Source organism: Mizuhopecten yessoensis, unplaced genomic scaffold, assembly GCF_002113885.1.
Source record: "Mizuhopecten yessoensis strain PY_sf001 unplaced genomic scaffold, ASM211388v2 scaffold10847, whole genome shotgun sequence".
Taxonomy (NCBI): Eukaryota; Metazoa; Mollusca; class Bivalvia; order Pectinida; family Pectinidae; genus Mizuhopecten; species Mizuhopecten yessoensis.
The window spans coordinates 527,860-547,239 of NW_018408751.1; the positions used below are offsets into that span (position 1 = coordinate 527,860).

The window sequence follows — 19,380 nt, forward strand, 5'->3', positions numbered from 1 at the left end:
GAACATGAGTTTAAAATTGGATATAAAACAACTTTCTGCATTTGAAACAAGTTCATTGATATGCAATAATGCATCCAAAATAGAGAAAAAAATTATCAAACGTACTTCTTCAAAGTATCCCTTTTTCCAAAATGCAGTTTTATCTCTTCACCCTTGTATAGGTCTCCTTGTATATCGGGAAAATAATTCCATTTCGCTAAATTGACTTAATATGTTCATGCGTGGAAACACGAATGCTTGATGTCGATGTTGTGACCCCAGATGTTGAAACAAGCAACACTTACCCCATGTTACTGCGTAATAGTCATCTCGTCGACTCTTCGTCTAATTAGGATCAGTTGTATTCATATAGCAGAAGATTGAGGCAGTTTTGCCCTTCCCCAGGTTACAATGCATTGATGCAGCGGATTCCAAACACAAACATGATACTTGTGTCATACCTTAATGAACCGGCAATACTACCTTACATTTAGGTCCCAACTTAGACCTGGAAAATGAATACATTCTGTTCTACACAGCGCCTGATATACGGGGGGAAATGGTTCCCAGCACATAATATGCAAAATCGAGAACTTGATTTTCATAGCCCAAGTAAATATTCTAGTTTACTTATTAAGTTCTCTATGTGTATATTTGTATCATTGTTGTTGTAAGTGGTTGGCAGCAGTCTCTATATATCTCTATCATTATTGTAGTGAAACAGTCACTGTATATATTTTCTGAGATTGCTTTTAGACACTTAACTTCCCTTTTTTTGTGTTAAAAGTGTTAAAATTTGATAATCTCAGAAAACTGTCTTGTCCATTTGTCAACAAACTGGTATTACTATTTTTATGTTTTAAACTCTATATATTATATGCAGCTAAATTCCATTGAGAATATAAGTCAATTTAAATAGATGTATTCACTGTAACTAGACTTAATCAATAAGAGATGAACAATATGTGACGTTAATACTGAAATCGTCGTCTACGAGATTGTGATGTCTAAATTAATACCCTATAAAAAATCACTTAAATCTAAATATTTTGTATTGACTCATTTCTGATGTCCATGTGAATAATCACCAAATATAAAAAATGATCAACTATATACTTTTGTTTAGGTAAATATGTAGTTATATGGACCTGAGAAAGTGATATTGACCGAGACGAAGTCGAGGTAAATAGCACCTTTTCATGTCCATTTAACCATATTTTCATCGAAAACATTGTTTTTAATCGTTATATTAGATGATATATATCTCTTATATCTTTAAACAATATAGCATGTATGAAAATGGTCAGGTGGATAATACTGCATTTGGGAGAGGGCATTGTAACGTTACAATTGAAATGACGTCATAAGTGAATATTGACCTGCTTTAAAACAGTAACACCGAGTCAATATCACAAATTACCGACCTCCACGTGATTATGATCCAACCAATGGGATGAAGGTAAATGTGCGTCATCTAATATCCAATAGAGTGACCCTAGTTTGATAAAACAGGAAAATTGCAAAATATAACAAAATCATCAATATATCAAAATATAATTTTCGTATTTTATTAAAAAAACGTATAATAAAAAGCATACAATAAAGATTATGTACAGCGTGTAACAGGTATCACAGGCAACATAAGTTAACTATCAATATACAGTGTGTTATGATTAAAATCCTTCCATTCGACCGTCTTTCTCACTCACTCCCGTGTTTACACATCGTTTATAAGATATCGATAACGGTATAAAGATAAAATGATGCAAGTTCAAGTTCATCTGGTACATTTTATGCTGAAATGCGTGGCAATCTGCCTGGTACATTGATATCAGCTGATGATAACACCCCAGAGGAAAATCATACGAGTATTTCTGAAGGTAAAGGGCGCTAGCAAGTTGAATATATTACTGTCATTATCACTATTTACACTAGAGACATTATTATCAATCTGTTGACCTGTAATACTGATGAGTCCCAAAGGGACAAAATGACAATACCATATGGTGCAGTAAAATATTGTACTTAATTTGACTTTCTGTAGCGGCTTAATTAAAATTTTGAAATTAGCGCTTCTAACGTAGTTTTTTTCCAATTTAAAAAAAAAAAGACTAATAAATAAAAAAAGAATAGAGGAAAAATGTATGGTTCGACCTGAGGACCTTTACGTTGCCATGCATACTCTTCACTAAAGTTGCTAATAAGGAATTATAATGTGCAGCATTGAAATGAGAAAGTAATACCTTGACAAGGGAAATAACTCTAAGCTAGTAAGGAAGAATACTCAAAATTGAAAAACGGCTTTAAATCATTACTGACCTTCGCGATTACCACTTAATATCACAATGAATATCCATTAGATGTAAGCATTTCATATTATTCGCTAGGTCGTTTGACTTTTTTCTTGTAACAATGGACCCACAAATGATTGTCATATCGATGCAAAGTCAGATCCTTTCAAATTTCACATATTACATATCAGCCAACTCCGATAATCCAATTCGACTGTGTAAAACCTATGCGAAGCTATTTTCAGGAACAGATCCATTTCCATACATTATGTCGTAAATTGGATTTTCACGGGTGTTGGTTGTCCTTTCGCTTGATTCTGCAACTGATTGGCGTCTACGTCGTCTAAATAACAAACAAATTTAAATTCATTATTGAATTATATAATTACGAAAGACATTTACTGAAAACATTATTAATTACTCTTTTCATTTATAATGAATAATATAGATGATTAAAGGTTGTTTGTGCCCATGTCAATGTATTATGTGACTATATAGGAATTTTATGATTCCAAAGTACTTTAACCTGTATTAAGATACCACACTTAGGAAGTCCAAAAATTGGTATTTTAATGAAGGCGGCCTTGCACTTTATACAGGTTCACATTAAAACCTCTTCCATAGCGATAATTAAAATTGGCCTCACAGGTGCTCTCTTAATGGAGGTGCTCACATTTGCAGGTTCGGCTACATTTTTCGGAAATAAAATGAAATTAACCTTTCAAATGGTTATGTCCAGTACTCAAATTTCTGTGCCACATATATTTCTGTGATGGTATTTACCTTAGTACAAGTGCTAAAATGACCGCCACTAGAACTACAACTCCACAGCTGCCGGCTCCAATGGCAATGTATGTTCCTACACAAAATAATAAACAAACAAAACATAGTCAAAGGAAATATTCTACAAATGCCTACCTAGCATTCCTATTCAGGGTTTCATAGGTACTTTTCTTCATTCGCTGTATCGCTGCTAGATATGTGTCGTACGCTTTAGACTATCATTACCATTCTTTTGACCTCACCTATCACTTAGAGTCTTTGATGGTCGAAATGGTACAGTTAAATGTGTACTTTGTTTGGCATTCTTCAAAAACAAAATTTTAGATAGTTGCTTTATTCCTTACTATTGAACTTTTAAAATTACAAACATACCTGTACTACCACTGCTGGCTGTGTCGTGTCTGTTCACTAGTGCATCCGCTATATTGTCCGATGTTGCCTTCCTTTTCTTAGCTGTTGAAATACATATACGTAATATATACACAGTGACATTATTCTAGACATTAAGTATGCTTGCTCGGTTTAGTTAAACATAACTTGGATATTCTCAAAGTGTGTTCCTTGTCCTGCGTGTAGTTTACATAGCAAGATCTGTATTGTGTTGATCTATATAAATTTAAGTATATCCAACATAACGAACTAAATAAAAATAAAAATTGGAAGCATTAACTCCATTAAAAGTGATTCTATGTGATAAGTCATGTATTTTGAGAATAATTGAAATGTTCTTTGTTTTGGACATTTAGGATGCATCCTCGAGTTTTAAATGAAATTATTATTCAGTTACATTTCGTTCATGTTGAACTCTTTTAGCCTGTATCCTTTAAAAGCAACATGCGAATTTAAAAGATTAAAATTACCGTGCGTTGTCTTTGTTGTCTTCATAGTTGTCGATGAAGAAGCAACAATTGGTGTGGTTGACATAGTTGTCGTTGTGGTAGTTGGCATGGTTGTAGTAGTCGGCATTGTTGTTGTGGTAGTTGGCATAGTAGTTGTAGTAGTCGGCATTGTTGTTGTTGTGCTCGGCATTGTTGTTGTGGTAGTTGGCATGGTTGTTGTTGTGGTCAGCATAGTTGTTGTTGTGGTAGTTGGAATGGTTGTTGTTGTGGTAGTTGGCATGGTTGTTGTTGTGGTAGTTGGAATGGTTGTTGTTGTGGTAGTTGGCATGGTTGTTGTTGTGGTTGGCATGGTTGTTGTGGTAGTTGGCAAGGTGGTTGTTGTGGTCGGCATAGTTGTTGTTGTGGTAGTTGGCATGGTTGTTGTTGTGGTAGTTGGCATGGTGGTTGTTGTGGTCGGCATGGTAGTTGTAGTCGGCATGGTTGTTGTGGTAGTTGGCATAGTTTTTGTTGTAGTTGGCATGGTTGCCATGGTTGTTGGCATAGTTGTTTTGGTGGTAGGTATAGTCGTTCCTGTTGTAGGCATAGGTGCTGTTGTGGTCGCCAACTTTTCTGCAATAGAAATACAGATAATTATAGCAAACATTTCTTTCTTCGTGTAACGTTCATATTCATAAAAGCCATTAAAACTTGCAAAAAACAAGGAGAATTTCTATTCAAATTATAAGGTTATTGTCAAATATCAAGTGCGTTACTGTAAGGAAATGTCATAATGCAGGGAGTCTAAAACCAGCACAGGGACATACTTCAAATCAAAATTAGAGTAGCTCTTTCAATATTAGAATGGCATGCAAGACTTTACCCAAAGTATCATTAACACACCAACGAAAACAGTAATAAGGCATTTTTTTACTACCAACACATGATACTTACGGTATTCGCAAATGGATGTGTGATGATACAGAGCAGTTCCACAATCATAGTCGTGCCATCTTCCATTGTCATTTAGTCGTAGTAGGGCGCAGTCCTCGTACACTGCCTTAGAGAAGAGGAATCCGTGAGTCGGTCCCTCACCTGGATGCCAGTGACCGTAGGACAGTTTGGTACCTGTATCAAATACAAGCCACCAGTGGAAGCAGTTAATGGAATGCAGAAACACAGACAGCATTAGGTGGTTCATAAAGTGACGATCAACAATTTATTTAGGACAATTTGAATAGTGAACTACGTTAGTGGCACAAAAATGTCAATTAAGTCGACGGTATTGACACGTCACTGACGTTGCCATGCAGACGAGGGAATTTGCTAAACAAACATTCAGTGTCTTTGCTAAAGTAAAAAGACATTTCATATAGCTACCAGGTGGGTATCTAAATATTTTTTATGTCATCACTTCCGTTTATAAATCTCGCCCTTTATTACTCTAAATGCAAAATCATCTAATGTATCTTCAGCTCTGTACCAACATATAATCATCAGAAGACTGATTGAATTATGAATAATGCTGATTTCACTTACCATCTGTCCACTTCCATGTTCCCTCACTGTCATGGTCAGTTGCCCCTATCCACACACCCCAGTCTCCCCAGTGCATGGACTTCAGTGTGTTGTAGAGGAAGTCCTGTTTGTCTTGGTCCTTAATCTGCACCAGATGACCTCCATGGCGGTGGCAGTTGGAGTTGGCACCGTTCCAGGAATATTTTCCCGTAATGAGGTAGAGGCACACGTCGCTGTACGACTTCACCAATTGTGTCCTCGGCAAGAAAGTAGGGCACTGTCTGAGGTCATCTACAAGGTTGCCGTTTACTGAAAGAGGTAGGAAATGAGATTTTAGTTATCAACTTAGTGATTATAAGACGATGTATGCAACAATTATAAACGTGCATGGAAAATAGAGAAATAACCATATAAGATAAGAATTAAAATTCCTCGAATTCTTTAAATCTTTCGCGAGAAATATTTTACGCATTTTCTCTCAAGATGATCAATCGCAAATTCAAACAAGTCGAAAGAAAGACATTCAAATTCATCTTACAATGAATACTTTGTACCTTTTGGCCAGTCAAATTTTCGCAATTAAACTGCTTAAATAACAGTAACTAAATTAAGCTTCCTCGAAAATAGAGTAATCCACTGTATGTTGTATATATCATACCTATATTATCAGCAACACTTTTATCTAATTGATGAGGATTTCACCCATCCTTCACTGATTTATCTCACGTTTTGTCCTTGAGTGATCTTTTCACGCGATTGTGACGTCACAATAAAAATAATTAGAGGCATCACGTTTTTTGACATCTGAAATGTGATATTACAGTTGAGCAGTTGTTGTAAGAAGTTTTCTTTTTTTCAGACGAACCAGCCTTTCTGGTTGTTGGGGAAAATTATATTTTCCTTAATCGTTACAAAAGAGGCACGATAATCGAATATTAAATTATTACCAAGCGTTGAGGAAAGACATTTTGCGGGTTGTCGTACTAACAAAGTATTAGAAGGATCTTCTTTGCCTTTTACTCCCACAATAAGTATAATTGTTGATCACTTACCTGCTAAAACTCCTACAATCACAAGAAGAATTTTCGAGACCACCGTTCTCAACATATCTGTTGCTTGCATGTCCAGTTATTTATTTTGGATGAGGAGATGGCGAAGGTATATATACCCATCTACCCAAAATAAAAAGTGGTGTGACAATATTATCCAATGGCCATCGACCTTACACCTAGGCCTGATGGCCGTGAATCTCACCTGCGTCACCCGGATAGGGTGACAACGACTGGTCAACACGTTGAAGATACCGTATGACCTATCGGTTAAATGCGTTGTGTGGATAACTATTGTTTATGTATCATTCACGAATCGAGATTACAATTAAGGTCAAAGGATAGACAACCTATAGTTTATTAATTCATAAAGATAAATATGGACGTTTAAGATGATTACTAAATGATACAATCCCATGCTTACGTAGACATCAGGTTCTTGTTGCATCCAGTCGTAAGTCGATAATTGTCCGGAATCTTTATCTTTTCTTTTATTCTTGTTTCTCCCCATTTTGTAGCCCTAAATGAAAAATGATTTGATTTTCAAAAACTTACTGTCTACTCTACTAGTCTCGAGGACATTTTGCTAATTACTCAATGGATATTCATCATCATTTTAAAAGTCACATTACCAACTGCATGCATTTGAAAGAAGTGTATTTATCTTTTTATCATATTTTAAAATTACAATTTTCATCGTATAAATCGATTACTTAGTAATAGTAGTATATGAGGTTTGACATAGAAAGTCACACCGAATATTCATGGAAAAATGCCAAATGCTAGTCCACAAAACAGTGGAATACACAGTATGATTAATCGTCGTTGCTTTAGCTAATCTGTGATTTTGCTTGTGGGAAAGTCACCCCGTGTATCGGCCGTAGTCTACTCTTGTTTTGACTTTCGTAGATATGTCTTTAACATGCAACTTGACATGGCACTATTAGCGCTTTTCGATATTCATATGGCAACATTTTCGAAAAACTATGTCCTGGGCAGGATATTTAGCAATTCACGTTCAAATGTGGGTGGCCTTTGTATAGGCATTTACAGATGGTCAGTTGGTTAACAAAAAAAATTGTAACATAGCTGTTGAAGGAAATATAGAACAAATCCCAAGAACGCTTTGGCAGACATATTGGTTTTCAAAACAAAAACAAAACAATGCTATAGGTTAAAAAAAGAAATTAATCGGCTTTCAAAATAACTTGACATTCCGCTTGTTATGAAGAATTTCGAAGCTGCATTTTACTACAAGCGTATCTCCACATAGTTTGAAAACTCAAGAATCAGATATCCAAATGATGAGAATTATAAGAGTTTATTATTTTTCTGAATAATTCTATATTCTAGAGACGGGAGCCAGTCTACCGACATACATAAGTTAACAGCGCTGTTCTGTAGTTGTAAGGCGACAGTCCCCATTAACTTGACTTCATCGTTCCTGAAGGGTACTGTGTTCTTGTCATGTGTGTTAATGAAAAATTAACGGAACAGTAATCGAAAGATTTAAATTATTTCAAAGCGTTATATAAAACAAACTATCGGCAGGTATATAATAGCGTCATTATAACATTATACGAAATATGTTTGACCACATTAACACCTTATTTGAAAGCTACATTGAAAAAAAGAAGTAGAAATATAAATAATTCAGTTTCTCGATGCAAAAAAACCCAAACAAAGTGACCATTTTTCAGCACCATTTTCCATTAGCGGCTCATCATTGGTACAAAAGGTCAAAAGAAAGAAAAATAGATATCTAAGTGCTGTAAAAAACAGGCAGAAGGGAGCAAGGAGAGATAGATAGTTAAAAGGAAACGTATAACCGACTATGTTTTCATGCTTAATGTAATCGATATATAACATATATATATTGTTTCAAAAGAAGGAATGTTTTGTTCTTAGGGTGATTCCTAGCATTATGTCCTTTACAAATACATCTATGTTACAGATACAAAGCTAGTTAATATACTTTGAAGTGTTGTTTTGATTATATTTCAACTTCTGTCTGTCTGTCTATCTGTATGAACTATGGCCATGGTTAAGCAGAATGGTGAAGGTCAGTTACCAAGTTACTATACGTCCGACATCAAATATAGTTGCATGGTTTATTAATCTAATAATACTTAGATGCAATGCTTCAGATACTGGGTGTGACTTTATTGTTTCTCTTGAATGCCAGGCCCCTCTTTAATGAACATTCCTCAACTGAGAAGAGAATTCATAAACTAAAAACAAATCCCAAGGAAAGTATCTCTTAAATTTTCACTTATTTAATTCGGGAATTTTATTATGTTAAGGAAAATTCGTGAAATTGGATAAAAAAAAAGACCATCTGCAGAATACACTATGATGAAGGAAAAAATATATTGCTTATAGTTAACACATAGATAGAAAACAATACTACAAGTTCAAAACATTTTCCATATCTCTAGTATTGAATATCTTCGTTTCAATTAATATTCACTTTTTTTATTTCAAAGAAATTTCTTAAATCATTTTTTGTTCAAGAGATGTTCAGATTTGTTAAATACTTTTTTTCAGATTAAGTCCTCAAATTTAAATTAAATTAATCGTAAATTCTTTACGTGAAAATAGGATTGACTTGACAGCAATGGAAGTGTACAGTTGCGCTGTAGCTGCTTCGGAAACAGACTCAACCGACTATATATGTCTTTTAATATTTGAATTCTCCAATTTAGATGTTGTTTTCTTTATTTGGGTATTGAAATGTTTAAAAAAAATAAATTAGCGTTTGTTTATATATTTACAGGTGTATGCAATCATGTGAATGTCATCTAGGGAACGGCGAGATATCTGATTTTATGAGTTAATGTAATAATAATAATAAGAAGAAATTTTCGAAATATTTCAAAACTTCATTGTCCAGTCTAAACGTTTTATTTAAGCAATATAAGAATCAATGTGTTGATAAAACGAAATTGTGAAAACCTCACGTATGCTGTCATAATGATAAAATTATTTTTCATTTCATGAAATATCAATTTATCTTTCGTAACCACATATTTTTATTTGATTTTACTCATTTTTTTTCATGTACCTGTAGTTAACTAAATAGTTACACCTACTTATGTGTTGACAGTTATTGTTACACATTTACATATATATTGAAGATGTACATACCACATTTTGGAATAAATTTATTATGCCGTTTTCACCTGTCAGTTGAACGCAACAAGCTTTTCTATAACGATCATTTAAATCATTAAAAACAATAAACAATTTAGGTTTCACAAAAGCATTCCAAAACCTGTTACTGCACATTCACATTTTTGCTAAAATCAGTAAAAGCGATTTCTTCTTGTGCCATGTTGCTGCATCCATCATGTCATTCAAAAAAAAAGGTATTTTGTTTTCTCTTAGTTCTACGTCAAAGTTCCAATTTCCCAGTATGTATAAATACTTGCGTTAGCATAGAACTACAATGTTTAATCTTTCATATTTGCAGTGGTCATTTTTTTTTTTTTTTTTGCTGACGTAAATAAAAGCTGGCTGAATTCCTTTCGTTTGGTTTCTCATTTTGTTTTGATTCTCTTTCTTTTTTACGATGTGATTCAAATAAAAGAACCGGTTTATATTTCTAGATCCGATATCAGTGTTTCTTTACAGTAAACGCATGGGAACATGCATTAAAAAGAATGAAACTCGTATTTCAGAATAAACAGATTATTTAGTGTTCTAAAATGTGTATGATATCTAACGGGCAACATTAAATGTCCCAATAATATATAGGCTATATTCATATCATATAAATGCCATCTGAATTGTGTGGCGTGTATATAATGACAATGATATACGGTGTTAGATATAAATTCTACGATGGTAAATATAACTAAATCGCAAATATATCAAAATACATATTTATTTTCTGTTGAAAACGAGTAATACATGTGTCCAATTAAAAGTATGTACAGTATGCAACGAATATCACAGGAAACATTGTCTGAATAATAACGCATAATCAGCGGTGAAATATAATATAAATGTCTTGTATATAACACACCCTTACACCCACCCATTCCCTCTTTGAATAAAAACGTTAAATAATTGGTGAAATATAATATAAATGTCTTGTATACTCTCTGAATAATAACGTTAAATTAGTGGTGAAATATAATATAAAATGTCTTGTACATAACACACCCTTCCACTCGGCCATTCTCTCTCATTGAATAATAACGTAAAATCAGTGATGAAATATAATATAACTGTTTTGTATATAACAATTAAATCCTTCCATTAGGTCGTTCTCTCTAACTCTCGTGTATTGATAGATGATACAGAAAACGATATGACGATAAGATCATAACGTGTTTGTCAACAAGCTTAAAGTTTATGTGCTGTAAACCAGCTAGTACATTGATAACAATTGATGATAATATCGGAGATAAAGATGGTACGATAGAAGACGTAGACATTTCATATGATTAACTTTATCGTTTAGTCCTCACCATATAACAATGGGCACACTATTTAATAGCATATAGATGCTGAGTTCGATTCTTTTGAATGTCACTTATTGCACATCACATCAGTCAATTGGAATATTCTAGTTCTGATTGCGCATCTCTTATGCGAAGCTATTTTCAGGGACAAGTCCATTTCCATGCATTATGTCGTACAATGGATTGTCCTTGGTATTGGTTGTCTGGTCATAGGTTTCTGCAATCGACTGACGATTGCGTCGTCTAAACAACAAATATATTTCGAGATTAGTTAATTAGTCAAGACAATTAGAAAGACAACCAAGTAAATTGTTTTAAAATTATATTACTTAGAAACGTATAATGACACTGTTTATGACTCCTTTTTAATGCTCAGTAGGACAGGATTCCATTTAAAATGCAACATACCACCGTTTATATGATATGATTAGGCTACAGTTTTATGATTGAATGATTTTAAGTAATAGGGTACAAGGTATTGAAATATAATTTCAAATTAACATTGGTCTTGGTCGAAATGTATATGGTTACTATCAGCATTTCTTTTTGATATAAATATCTGGTAATGTATTTACCTCAGTACCAGTGCTAAGATGGCCGCCACTAGAATTACAACTCCACAGCTGCCGGCTCCGATGGCAATGTAGGTTCCTACACCAGAACCGATGAAAATAATACGATCATAAGAAACATTCCATAACTAACTTATTATGCAACCTATTATACAATGTACGTAAGTTTGACCTGTTCAAACTGACACATGTCATGACAATAAGTACAATACAGATACATAGCTCTGAGGCATTTATGTTAAGACCGATCTATGTTTTGGCAGTTTTGTTATACAGAACTTTGGTAATCACAAGATTTTGCTTGGATATTAAAAAAATAAAATGGCACCACAAGACGTTTTATAAACAAGAAATACAAAAATGCTAATGATTGTAAATATTCTGTTTCCGTTAATGATATGCAATCAGTTCGTTATGCATTATGTAAGTAATTTTGAAGTGATTAGCCAAAAATATATCTTTAGGAACATCCTTTTCTGATCAAATAAAATTAAAAAAACAGTAAATTTCATAATTTTGACATAAATTGTCTACAGAGATCATGAAATGAAAATTATATACGTTGTGCACTATAGTCGTACCGCTTTACGTATACATTAACGTCTCTGTGCATCATTAGGTTAAATCTTACCTGTACTACCATCGCTACTATCGTCGTTTTGACTCATTAGCGCCTCGTCTATTATGTCTACTCCTGACGTCCTTTTCTTAGCTATGCAAATACGCAATAATATACATATTAAATATTTAATCTAAATAAACATTCATTCTTTTAATTTTTAGTTATTTGTATTCAGAATATCATCAGTACATTCTTTACTTTGTATCTCTTACATGCGTAACCTATATATTAATCAATCACTGTTACCATTCCTTAATTAAATCTCTGTAAATAAAGTAAACCATTTTGCAAGAGAAGTTTATCAATTCAAAAGAATAATAAAAATATTTCAAAATAAATAAGCATAGCTGCATCGAAGTTTAGTACTTACCATGAGGCGTAGTGCCGAATTCTATTTTGATGCCACCAAATGTGGTTGTAACAGCAGGCGTTTCTGTTGTCTTCATTTGAGTTGTCGTCGTTGTCGGCATTGTTGTGGTAGGCACAGTTGTTGTTGTGGTCGGCATGGTTGTAGTAGTAGGCATGGTTGTTGTTGTGGTCGGCATGGTTGTAGTAGTAGGCATGGGTGTTGTTGTGGTAGGGATGGTTGTTGTCGTGGTAGGCATGGTTGTTGTTGTGGTAGGCATGGTTGTAGTAGTAGGCATGGTTGTTGTTGTGGTCGGCATGGTTGTAGTAGTAGGCATGGTTGTTGTTGTGGTAGGCATGGTTGTTGTCGTGGTAGGCATGGTTGTTGTTGTGGTAGGCATGGTTGTTGTTGTGGTTTCCATGGTTGTAGTAGTAGGCATAGTTGTTGTGGTTGGCATGGTTGTTGTTGTTGTTGTGGTAGGCATTTCTGTTGTAGGCATCGTTGTTGTTGTAGGCGCATTTATTGTCGTCGTCGTTGTTGAAGGCATAGGTGTTCTTGGAGGCTCAATGGTTGATGTCTTTGTGGGCATTGTTGTTGTAGTCGACATACTTGTGGTTGTAGTGGTAGGTATTGTGGGACGATACACTTTTTCTGTAATACAATTAACATCATATAAGGTCATCGAGAACATTATCCCTCGTTGAACCTTCATGATTATAATTACACTAGAAACATTAAAAAAAATGAAATAAGCATATGAACTTATGTGTAATATTATAGACAAGTTGAAATTTGTCTGATAGAATTTTACTATTAGAGATCCCAATATAATGCTGAAAAAAGAAAAAAGAACATTCAACTTTTCATCTTTAAAGAACGATCCTGGACACGGCACCGCGGTAACAGTAGAGGAAAATGCACAGCCAGATGAGATTTTAACCCGGAACCTCCTAATACTAGATGGTTGTTATAAGCAATTAACCTAGCTGGCTGCTGATGATCGACCTAGTCTAATTCCGTTACACATTCAAAGTGAAAAACTACACAAGGAAGCGCCATAAAGACATGAAATCCAAAACCGACACGGTGTCGTATCGCTTAACCGTTCTCAGTTAAGAATAGAGTAGCTCTTCAATCCAATAAAATATTGAATTTTACCAAAGATATGATTAAAAAGCATTAAAACATAAAACTAGGTGGTTATAATTAGGAAACTTACGATATTCACATATAGATGTGTGATGATACAGAATAGTCCCACAATCATAGTCGTGCCATCTGCCATTGTCATTTAGTCGTAGTAAGGCACAGTCCTCGTACCCTGCCTTAGAGAAGAGGAAGCCGTGAGTCGGTCCCTCACCTGGATGCCAGTTACCGTAGGACAGTTTGGTACCTGTATCAGATATTCAAGTTTCCAATCGCAGTTAGTTCATAGAATCCAAAATACAAACAGACAGCATCAAATAATTTTATAAACACATGACCAATGATGCATGTAAGACGATTTAAAATAATACAAAGTCAACGGTACAACAATACCAATAATGTCGAATGCATTGTTGTGTCATTAACGTTGACATGCGCACAAGGAATGTGTTAATACATTCTCGCAACAATAAATGGTAATTAGTTGTACTACATACACGTTAGAATTTAGTTTAAATATGAATGATATAATGTTTAGTTACCATCTGTCCACTTCCATCTACCCTCACTGTCATGGTCAGTTGCCCCTATCCACACACCCCAGTCTCCCCAGTGCATGGACTTCAGTGTGTTGTAGAGGAAGTCCTGTTTGTCTTGGTCCTTAATCTGCACCAGACGACCTCCATTGCGGTGGCAGTTGGAGTTGGCACCGTTCCAGGAATATTTTCCAGTGATGAGGTAGAGACAAACATCATTATACGACTTCACGTATTGTGTCCGCGGCAAAGGGGGCGGGCAATCTCCCAGGTCGTCAACAAGGCTACCATTTACTAGACAACGTGATAGATATCAATGTAAAAGAACGCTAGGTACTTGACAAATGGAGTCATCAAGATAATACAAGAAATATTCATAATAAATTAAAACATCTAGACCTCGATTATAAGTTGTTTGAAACAAACCTGAAAATGAACATTCGCGAAAAAAATGGTTTTACAGTATGCAGTGACCTGTAAATATATAATATCTTTTATATAAGTAATAATATCTTAAAATTTCTCCGATTCTTTACCGATAATTTTTCAGTTTTAGACGCGAGAAGTTCTTCTGACAACCCATATCATATAGGCAAGCTACACGCGCCTGTGGAGTAACAACGCCAATAGTTGAAAGACGTCATCATTTTTTTCAATCAAATGACTTATTACAGCTAGGCGGAAGTCGTTAAACGAACTCTTTTTCCCCCGGAGTTGTTTCACTGGCGGAGAAAATGGTATCACGTGGGGAAAATTATATCTTTACCTAGGAATAATAGACGATTATGTGAGATTCTGTTATGTGATCATTTGTAAGCGTTGTTCTCAGACAAAACATACTTACCCAAGGGATTCATTTTGACATTAACTCAATTAGGAAAAGATTTCACTAGACTTGCCTCCCAAAATATAATTTAATTAATATAACTTACCTGCTGCCCAAGCTCCTACGATAAGCAGTAAAAGTTTCGAGGATATCATTCTTAACATATCTGTTGGTTTATGTCCAGCTACACATATCTGTGAGGTGAGTGGCAGAGGTATATATACTGATCTACCCAAAGTCTAAAGTGGTGTGATAACACTAGCCAATGACCATCGACCTTATACCGTCTGACCCTAATGTGGTATGACTTATAGGTAAATGCATTGTAGTGATAACTATTGTTTATGTATCATCCATGAACCAAGATTATATTTAAAGACATATAGTACGTCTGGTCCATGAATGCGTTTGTATGGCCGTCTAAAATGAGCATGTGATCACTGAATGTTACTTTTAAATTTACGGAGGTTGCCCTCTCCTCTCTTAGCTTCTGGTCGCATTGAACTGCATGTCCTATAAGCCGATACTAATCAGATTTTTTTAAATTTTCTATCCCCGTCAAGTGATTTAATCATCACCGGCTATTCCCGTCTTGTGGAGTTGCCTTTGGTAATTTCCCAATTTTTCATAAATCGAAACAGAATTTCCAAAAACAATTTAAACGACTTTATTTTTATCTATTTACTTGTGCGGGTTTTTTCTTTGGGGGGGGGGTTACGAAATTATTGTATGCGAAAATAATGACTTACTAAAATCTGTTGAATAATCATTGAGTTGTCGTTCATTACATAGTCGAATATAGAATAACTGTCTTTTGTAATGTCTCTTAATCTTTTTAGTCGCTGGTAAGGAAAGTGTCCCCAATTCTGGCCTTTACTTAGAATTGGACAGAGATGACTTCTACGGTTTGAAATCTTTACCGATGTTCTTTTAGCAGGCGTCTGAAAAAAATGTTTTGCAGGTAAGTGAATTGGCAATTCCATGTTAAAATCCGGGTTTTGTACACATAATCAAACGCTGACGATTCAAACGTATCAAACAACAGAGAAAGAAAATTAATATAAAGCACAATGATACCCCGATTAAATCGCAATCCATGGCGTGCATAATATACCAGTACTTGATCCTGCATTTCCGAGTTTGAAAGCAAACTGACAACAATATAACTCGTATGGCCGTTTAATGTTGATTTAGAAGGACGCATCATATCTACATATTTTTAACAATTGATATATGAGAGTTCTGTAGGTCCAATAGAAGAACAAAGGTTATGAACACCGTGTGATCTTAGACTAACTACCTTGGTCAAACATGGAAACCATTGAGTTCCCGGTTCAGAATACAGTTGTTGAGCATGAAAAGATGTTTTGATAATGTTTTGTCTCGAACTACATGCCAAAATCAATGACACCTTAACTTTTCACCTTAAGCAGAATTCACATTTGTTCTTTATGTCTAGTACGTAAACAACTGTAGCATGTTTGATGATGTTCTTATTATATAAAACGAGGTAATGAAGTTTTATCCGTTATTGAAGTAAAGTTCAAACTCAGAATGGCACCTCCGTGGGTGTTTTTTTTTAAGTTCAAAATTAACCCCAATGTTTTCAGGAAGAATAATTTAAAACACACGAAGAAGACAAATAAAAGACATATTTTATTCTTTAACTTTTAAAAAACAAACATATTTGAACAAGAAACGATTTGTTTTAGTGTATGGCTACTTAATAAAAACAATAACATCAGGTAACAATTCTACAACATTATGTATATATATTATATATCACTGTATCTAAATGTCACAGCGTACTGTTCCACCCGACACTCCGTGTAATATCTCGTCCTATGAAAATATATTTACAGTAGTTTTAATACCAACGTTGATCATCAAAACATTTAGACAGAAACCACTCCTTTTCAAGCCTTAAAATTATAAACAACCATATTTTAACGAACATGATCTTTGGAAGTTTACTTTCAAGTGGTGACTGTAATCATTATAGGAGATTTTAGCGATGACATTTGGAGATTTAACAAAATAAAACATTTAATTTAACGTGATTAGATATATACAACTTGCAAACAATATCAGCCAGGTTTACAATAAATTATCAATAACAATAACAAAATATACACGTTACACCTTTGCAGTAATTACAAAACTTAATGAAAAATAAGTTAATGTATCATGTCTACCTTAGCAGGCCATACTTTGTTTACTTAAATATAATTTAACAACTTGAAATGCAATAAATAAAGCGTTTTATGTTTCAACAAAAAGGGTGTAATCTTAACAACAACAGCATATTTCATTTAAACAAATAAGCAAATACCTCTTTACAATATTAAATATATCATCAACAGTTAAGACCAAGAGCAAATATGCAGTCATTCACTGCAGCGAACATTTCCCGGTATACATTATTTACTCTTCAATTTCGGGAAATAACTGTAGATAAGTTAAAATTATCAAAGGATGTATTTTTGCTAATGTTAAACTCCCACAAACTATTTGTCGTTGACTAAACAAAATTTACACCAGGAAAGTCTTCAGATAACTATTACTATCACGCCTCGTTTTTGTCAATGACTTCAGTTGACCATATCAATATTCTTGCAAAGAATGTTGCACTTCAATGATGGCTACAATATTTCACATCATCGTTTCAAAGTATGCTACCTGTCCATGTCTGCAAGAATGGTACATGCAATTTTCTGTTAAAAATGTATGTTACACGTAAATGTCCCCTTCAAAGAATGTTACAGAAATAGGAAATGACAATATTTCCCTAGAACAATATTATATGTTTATTGTCTGCTATAAATAATATTACTTGTTAATTTCTGCTGCAAACAATTTTTATCAATAATGCACATCAAGTGAACCAATTTTGTACTGTTTTTTCACACAATGCTACTGGTCAACTGAAATATATGAAATGAAACGTACACATGGAGAAATTGCTTAACTGATTTACTCGAATTAGGTTGGCACAATAGTGTATCAATTCATGCATAATCCAAAATTGATGGTATGATCGACGATTGGAAAATATCTTGTTTATCTTTAATGGAAACATATGCAAATGATCTGGTGTTGTAATAGATTAATTCCCATTTTACCGAATTTAAACCTTTGGTTTACTTCTAGCCTACAGTGAGTTATCGCATCAATTCAACATATATGCTCTGCAGTATAAGTATTGATAATGGCTACATGTGAAAAAACAAAAATCAAATTATTACTGGTTGAGGCCTATTTCTTATACCAATTAAATGATTTTAGATTTTGAACAATTTTCAGAGCTGTATGGATGACATACAGCTAAGAGAGTACTTCTGAAACTACTTTTTTTTTAGTTGTTAAATATGAAGAAAAATGTATACCTTTAGATTGGGTTAACAGTTTATAAATAAAAATTAACATCAACAGGTCAATAAAAATAGTTTCAACACATGCCCAGTAGAGTTCAACTAGGAACAGGGCTACAACACAGAGAGGTTATATGTATATTCAACAAACACAAAAATAAAATGATCAACGAGGTGTACGTTGACTGTAAATCATTTTAACCTTAATTTTATCGCAACAAATAAAGTGCAATGAACTTGTTATTTAATTGATTTATTAATTAACTGATGGGCTCTACATACTCGTTACAGATATAACCAAGCCTAGGACAAAACAGAATTTGTGTGAACCTACAAAATATACCAAAATGATATTGAATCACTTCTGATATTTGCTGAGTGGTGGGGTCTCTGAATAAGTGCCTCCCACCCCTCCCGTATGGTTATTTCCGGAAAGTCCTAAAGTAAATTTAACTGTGTCAATTCTAACCACAATATTTTTGTTTTGGTTTTGCTTTTAAAATCATATTTGCCAATGACTTTGTATCTATCGATTGGATTGACAACTGACAAATAACTGGCAATATTTTTCTCTTTAACCAAAGGTTTCTTGGAACATGCATGCACAGTTTCTTGTGGTATTCATAGGCAATACCATGTTGCATTAAACCTATCAAGAAGATCAAATGATTCTTTTACAATAACGTGCTTTTTGCAACTTACCAACCATTCTTTTTCCCTTGGAGGTGAAATGTTGTGGCAAAATCTACCAATGTCCCCTATTTCATATTTTAAAAGCATATATAAATAGTGTTTCTTGTCTATTAAGAGGACAGTAAAATGTAAAAAAATAATCCAAGTTGTAAAGATTAAGTTGTTTTTAGTATGTTTCTCTGGCTACACATTTCATCACAACAAAATGATTCTTTAAATATCTGAATCTGGATAACAATAAATAAAATTATCAACAAAACAAATAAATATCTCGCTCTTTTCCAACATTTCCCCCAACAATTTTTAATAAAGAAAAACTACTTTCTGAATATCAGAATAACGTTAATGATTTCAAATTGATATC

General features: G+C 34.0%; 3 protein-coding genes across 3 annotated transcripts; all 3 read right to left on the minus strand.

Annotated features, from left to right (window-relative positions):
• Positions 1-1,525: 1,525 nt before the first annotated feature.
• Positions 1,526-4,125, minus strand: LOC110462963 (hepatitis A virus cellular receptor 1-like). The gene is made up of 4 exons (XM_021517252.1): positions 3,914-4,125; positions 3,426-3,506; positions 3,054-3,129; positions 1,526-2,613 (listed from the first exon to the last, which is right to left on the minus strand). The coding sequence occupies exons 1-4, from the start codon at positions 4,122-4,124 to the stop codon at positions 2,496-2,498; spliced, it is 486 nt and encodes a 161-aa protein (XP_021372927.1). The 5' UTR covers position 4,125; the 3' UTR covers positions 1,526-2,495.
• Positions 4,126-4,175: 50 nt separating this feature from the next.
• Positions 4,176-6,508, minus strand: LOC110462935 (perlucin-like protein; the record flags this gene model as incomplete). Its single annotated transcript, XM_021517184.1, has 4 exons — positions 6,439-6,508; positions 5,408-5,695; positions 4,823-4,996; positions 4,176-4,501 (listed from the first exon to the last, which is right to left on the minus strand). Coding segments are annotated over exons 1-4 (858 nt in total), but the record flags the coding sequence as incomplete, so codon positions are not given.
• Positions 6,509-10,303: 3,795 nt separating this feature from the next.
• Positions 10,304-15,135, minus strand: LOC110462936 (hepatitis A virus cellular receptor 1-like). The gene is made up of 7 exons (XM_021517186.1): positions 15,059-15,135; positions 14,133-14,420; positions 13,664-13,837; positions 12,469-13,095; positions 12,108-12,188; positions 11,480-11,555; positions 10,304-11,147 (listed from the first exon to the last, which is right to left on the minus strand). The coding sequence occupies exons 1-7, from the start codon at positions 15,114-15,116 to the stop codon at positions 11,030-11,032; spliced, it is 1,422 nt and encodes a 473-aa protein (XP_021372861.1). The 5' UTR covers positions 15,117-15,135; the 3' UTR covers positions 10,304-11,029.
• Between the last annotated feature and the right edge of the window lie 4,245 nt (positions 15,136-19,380).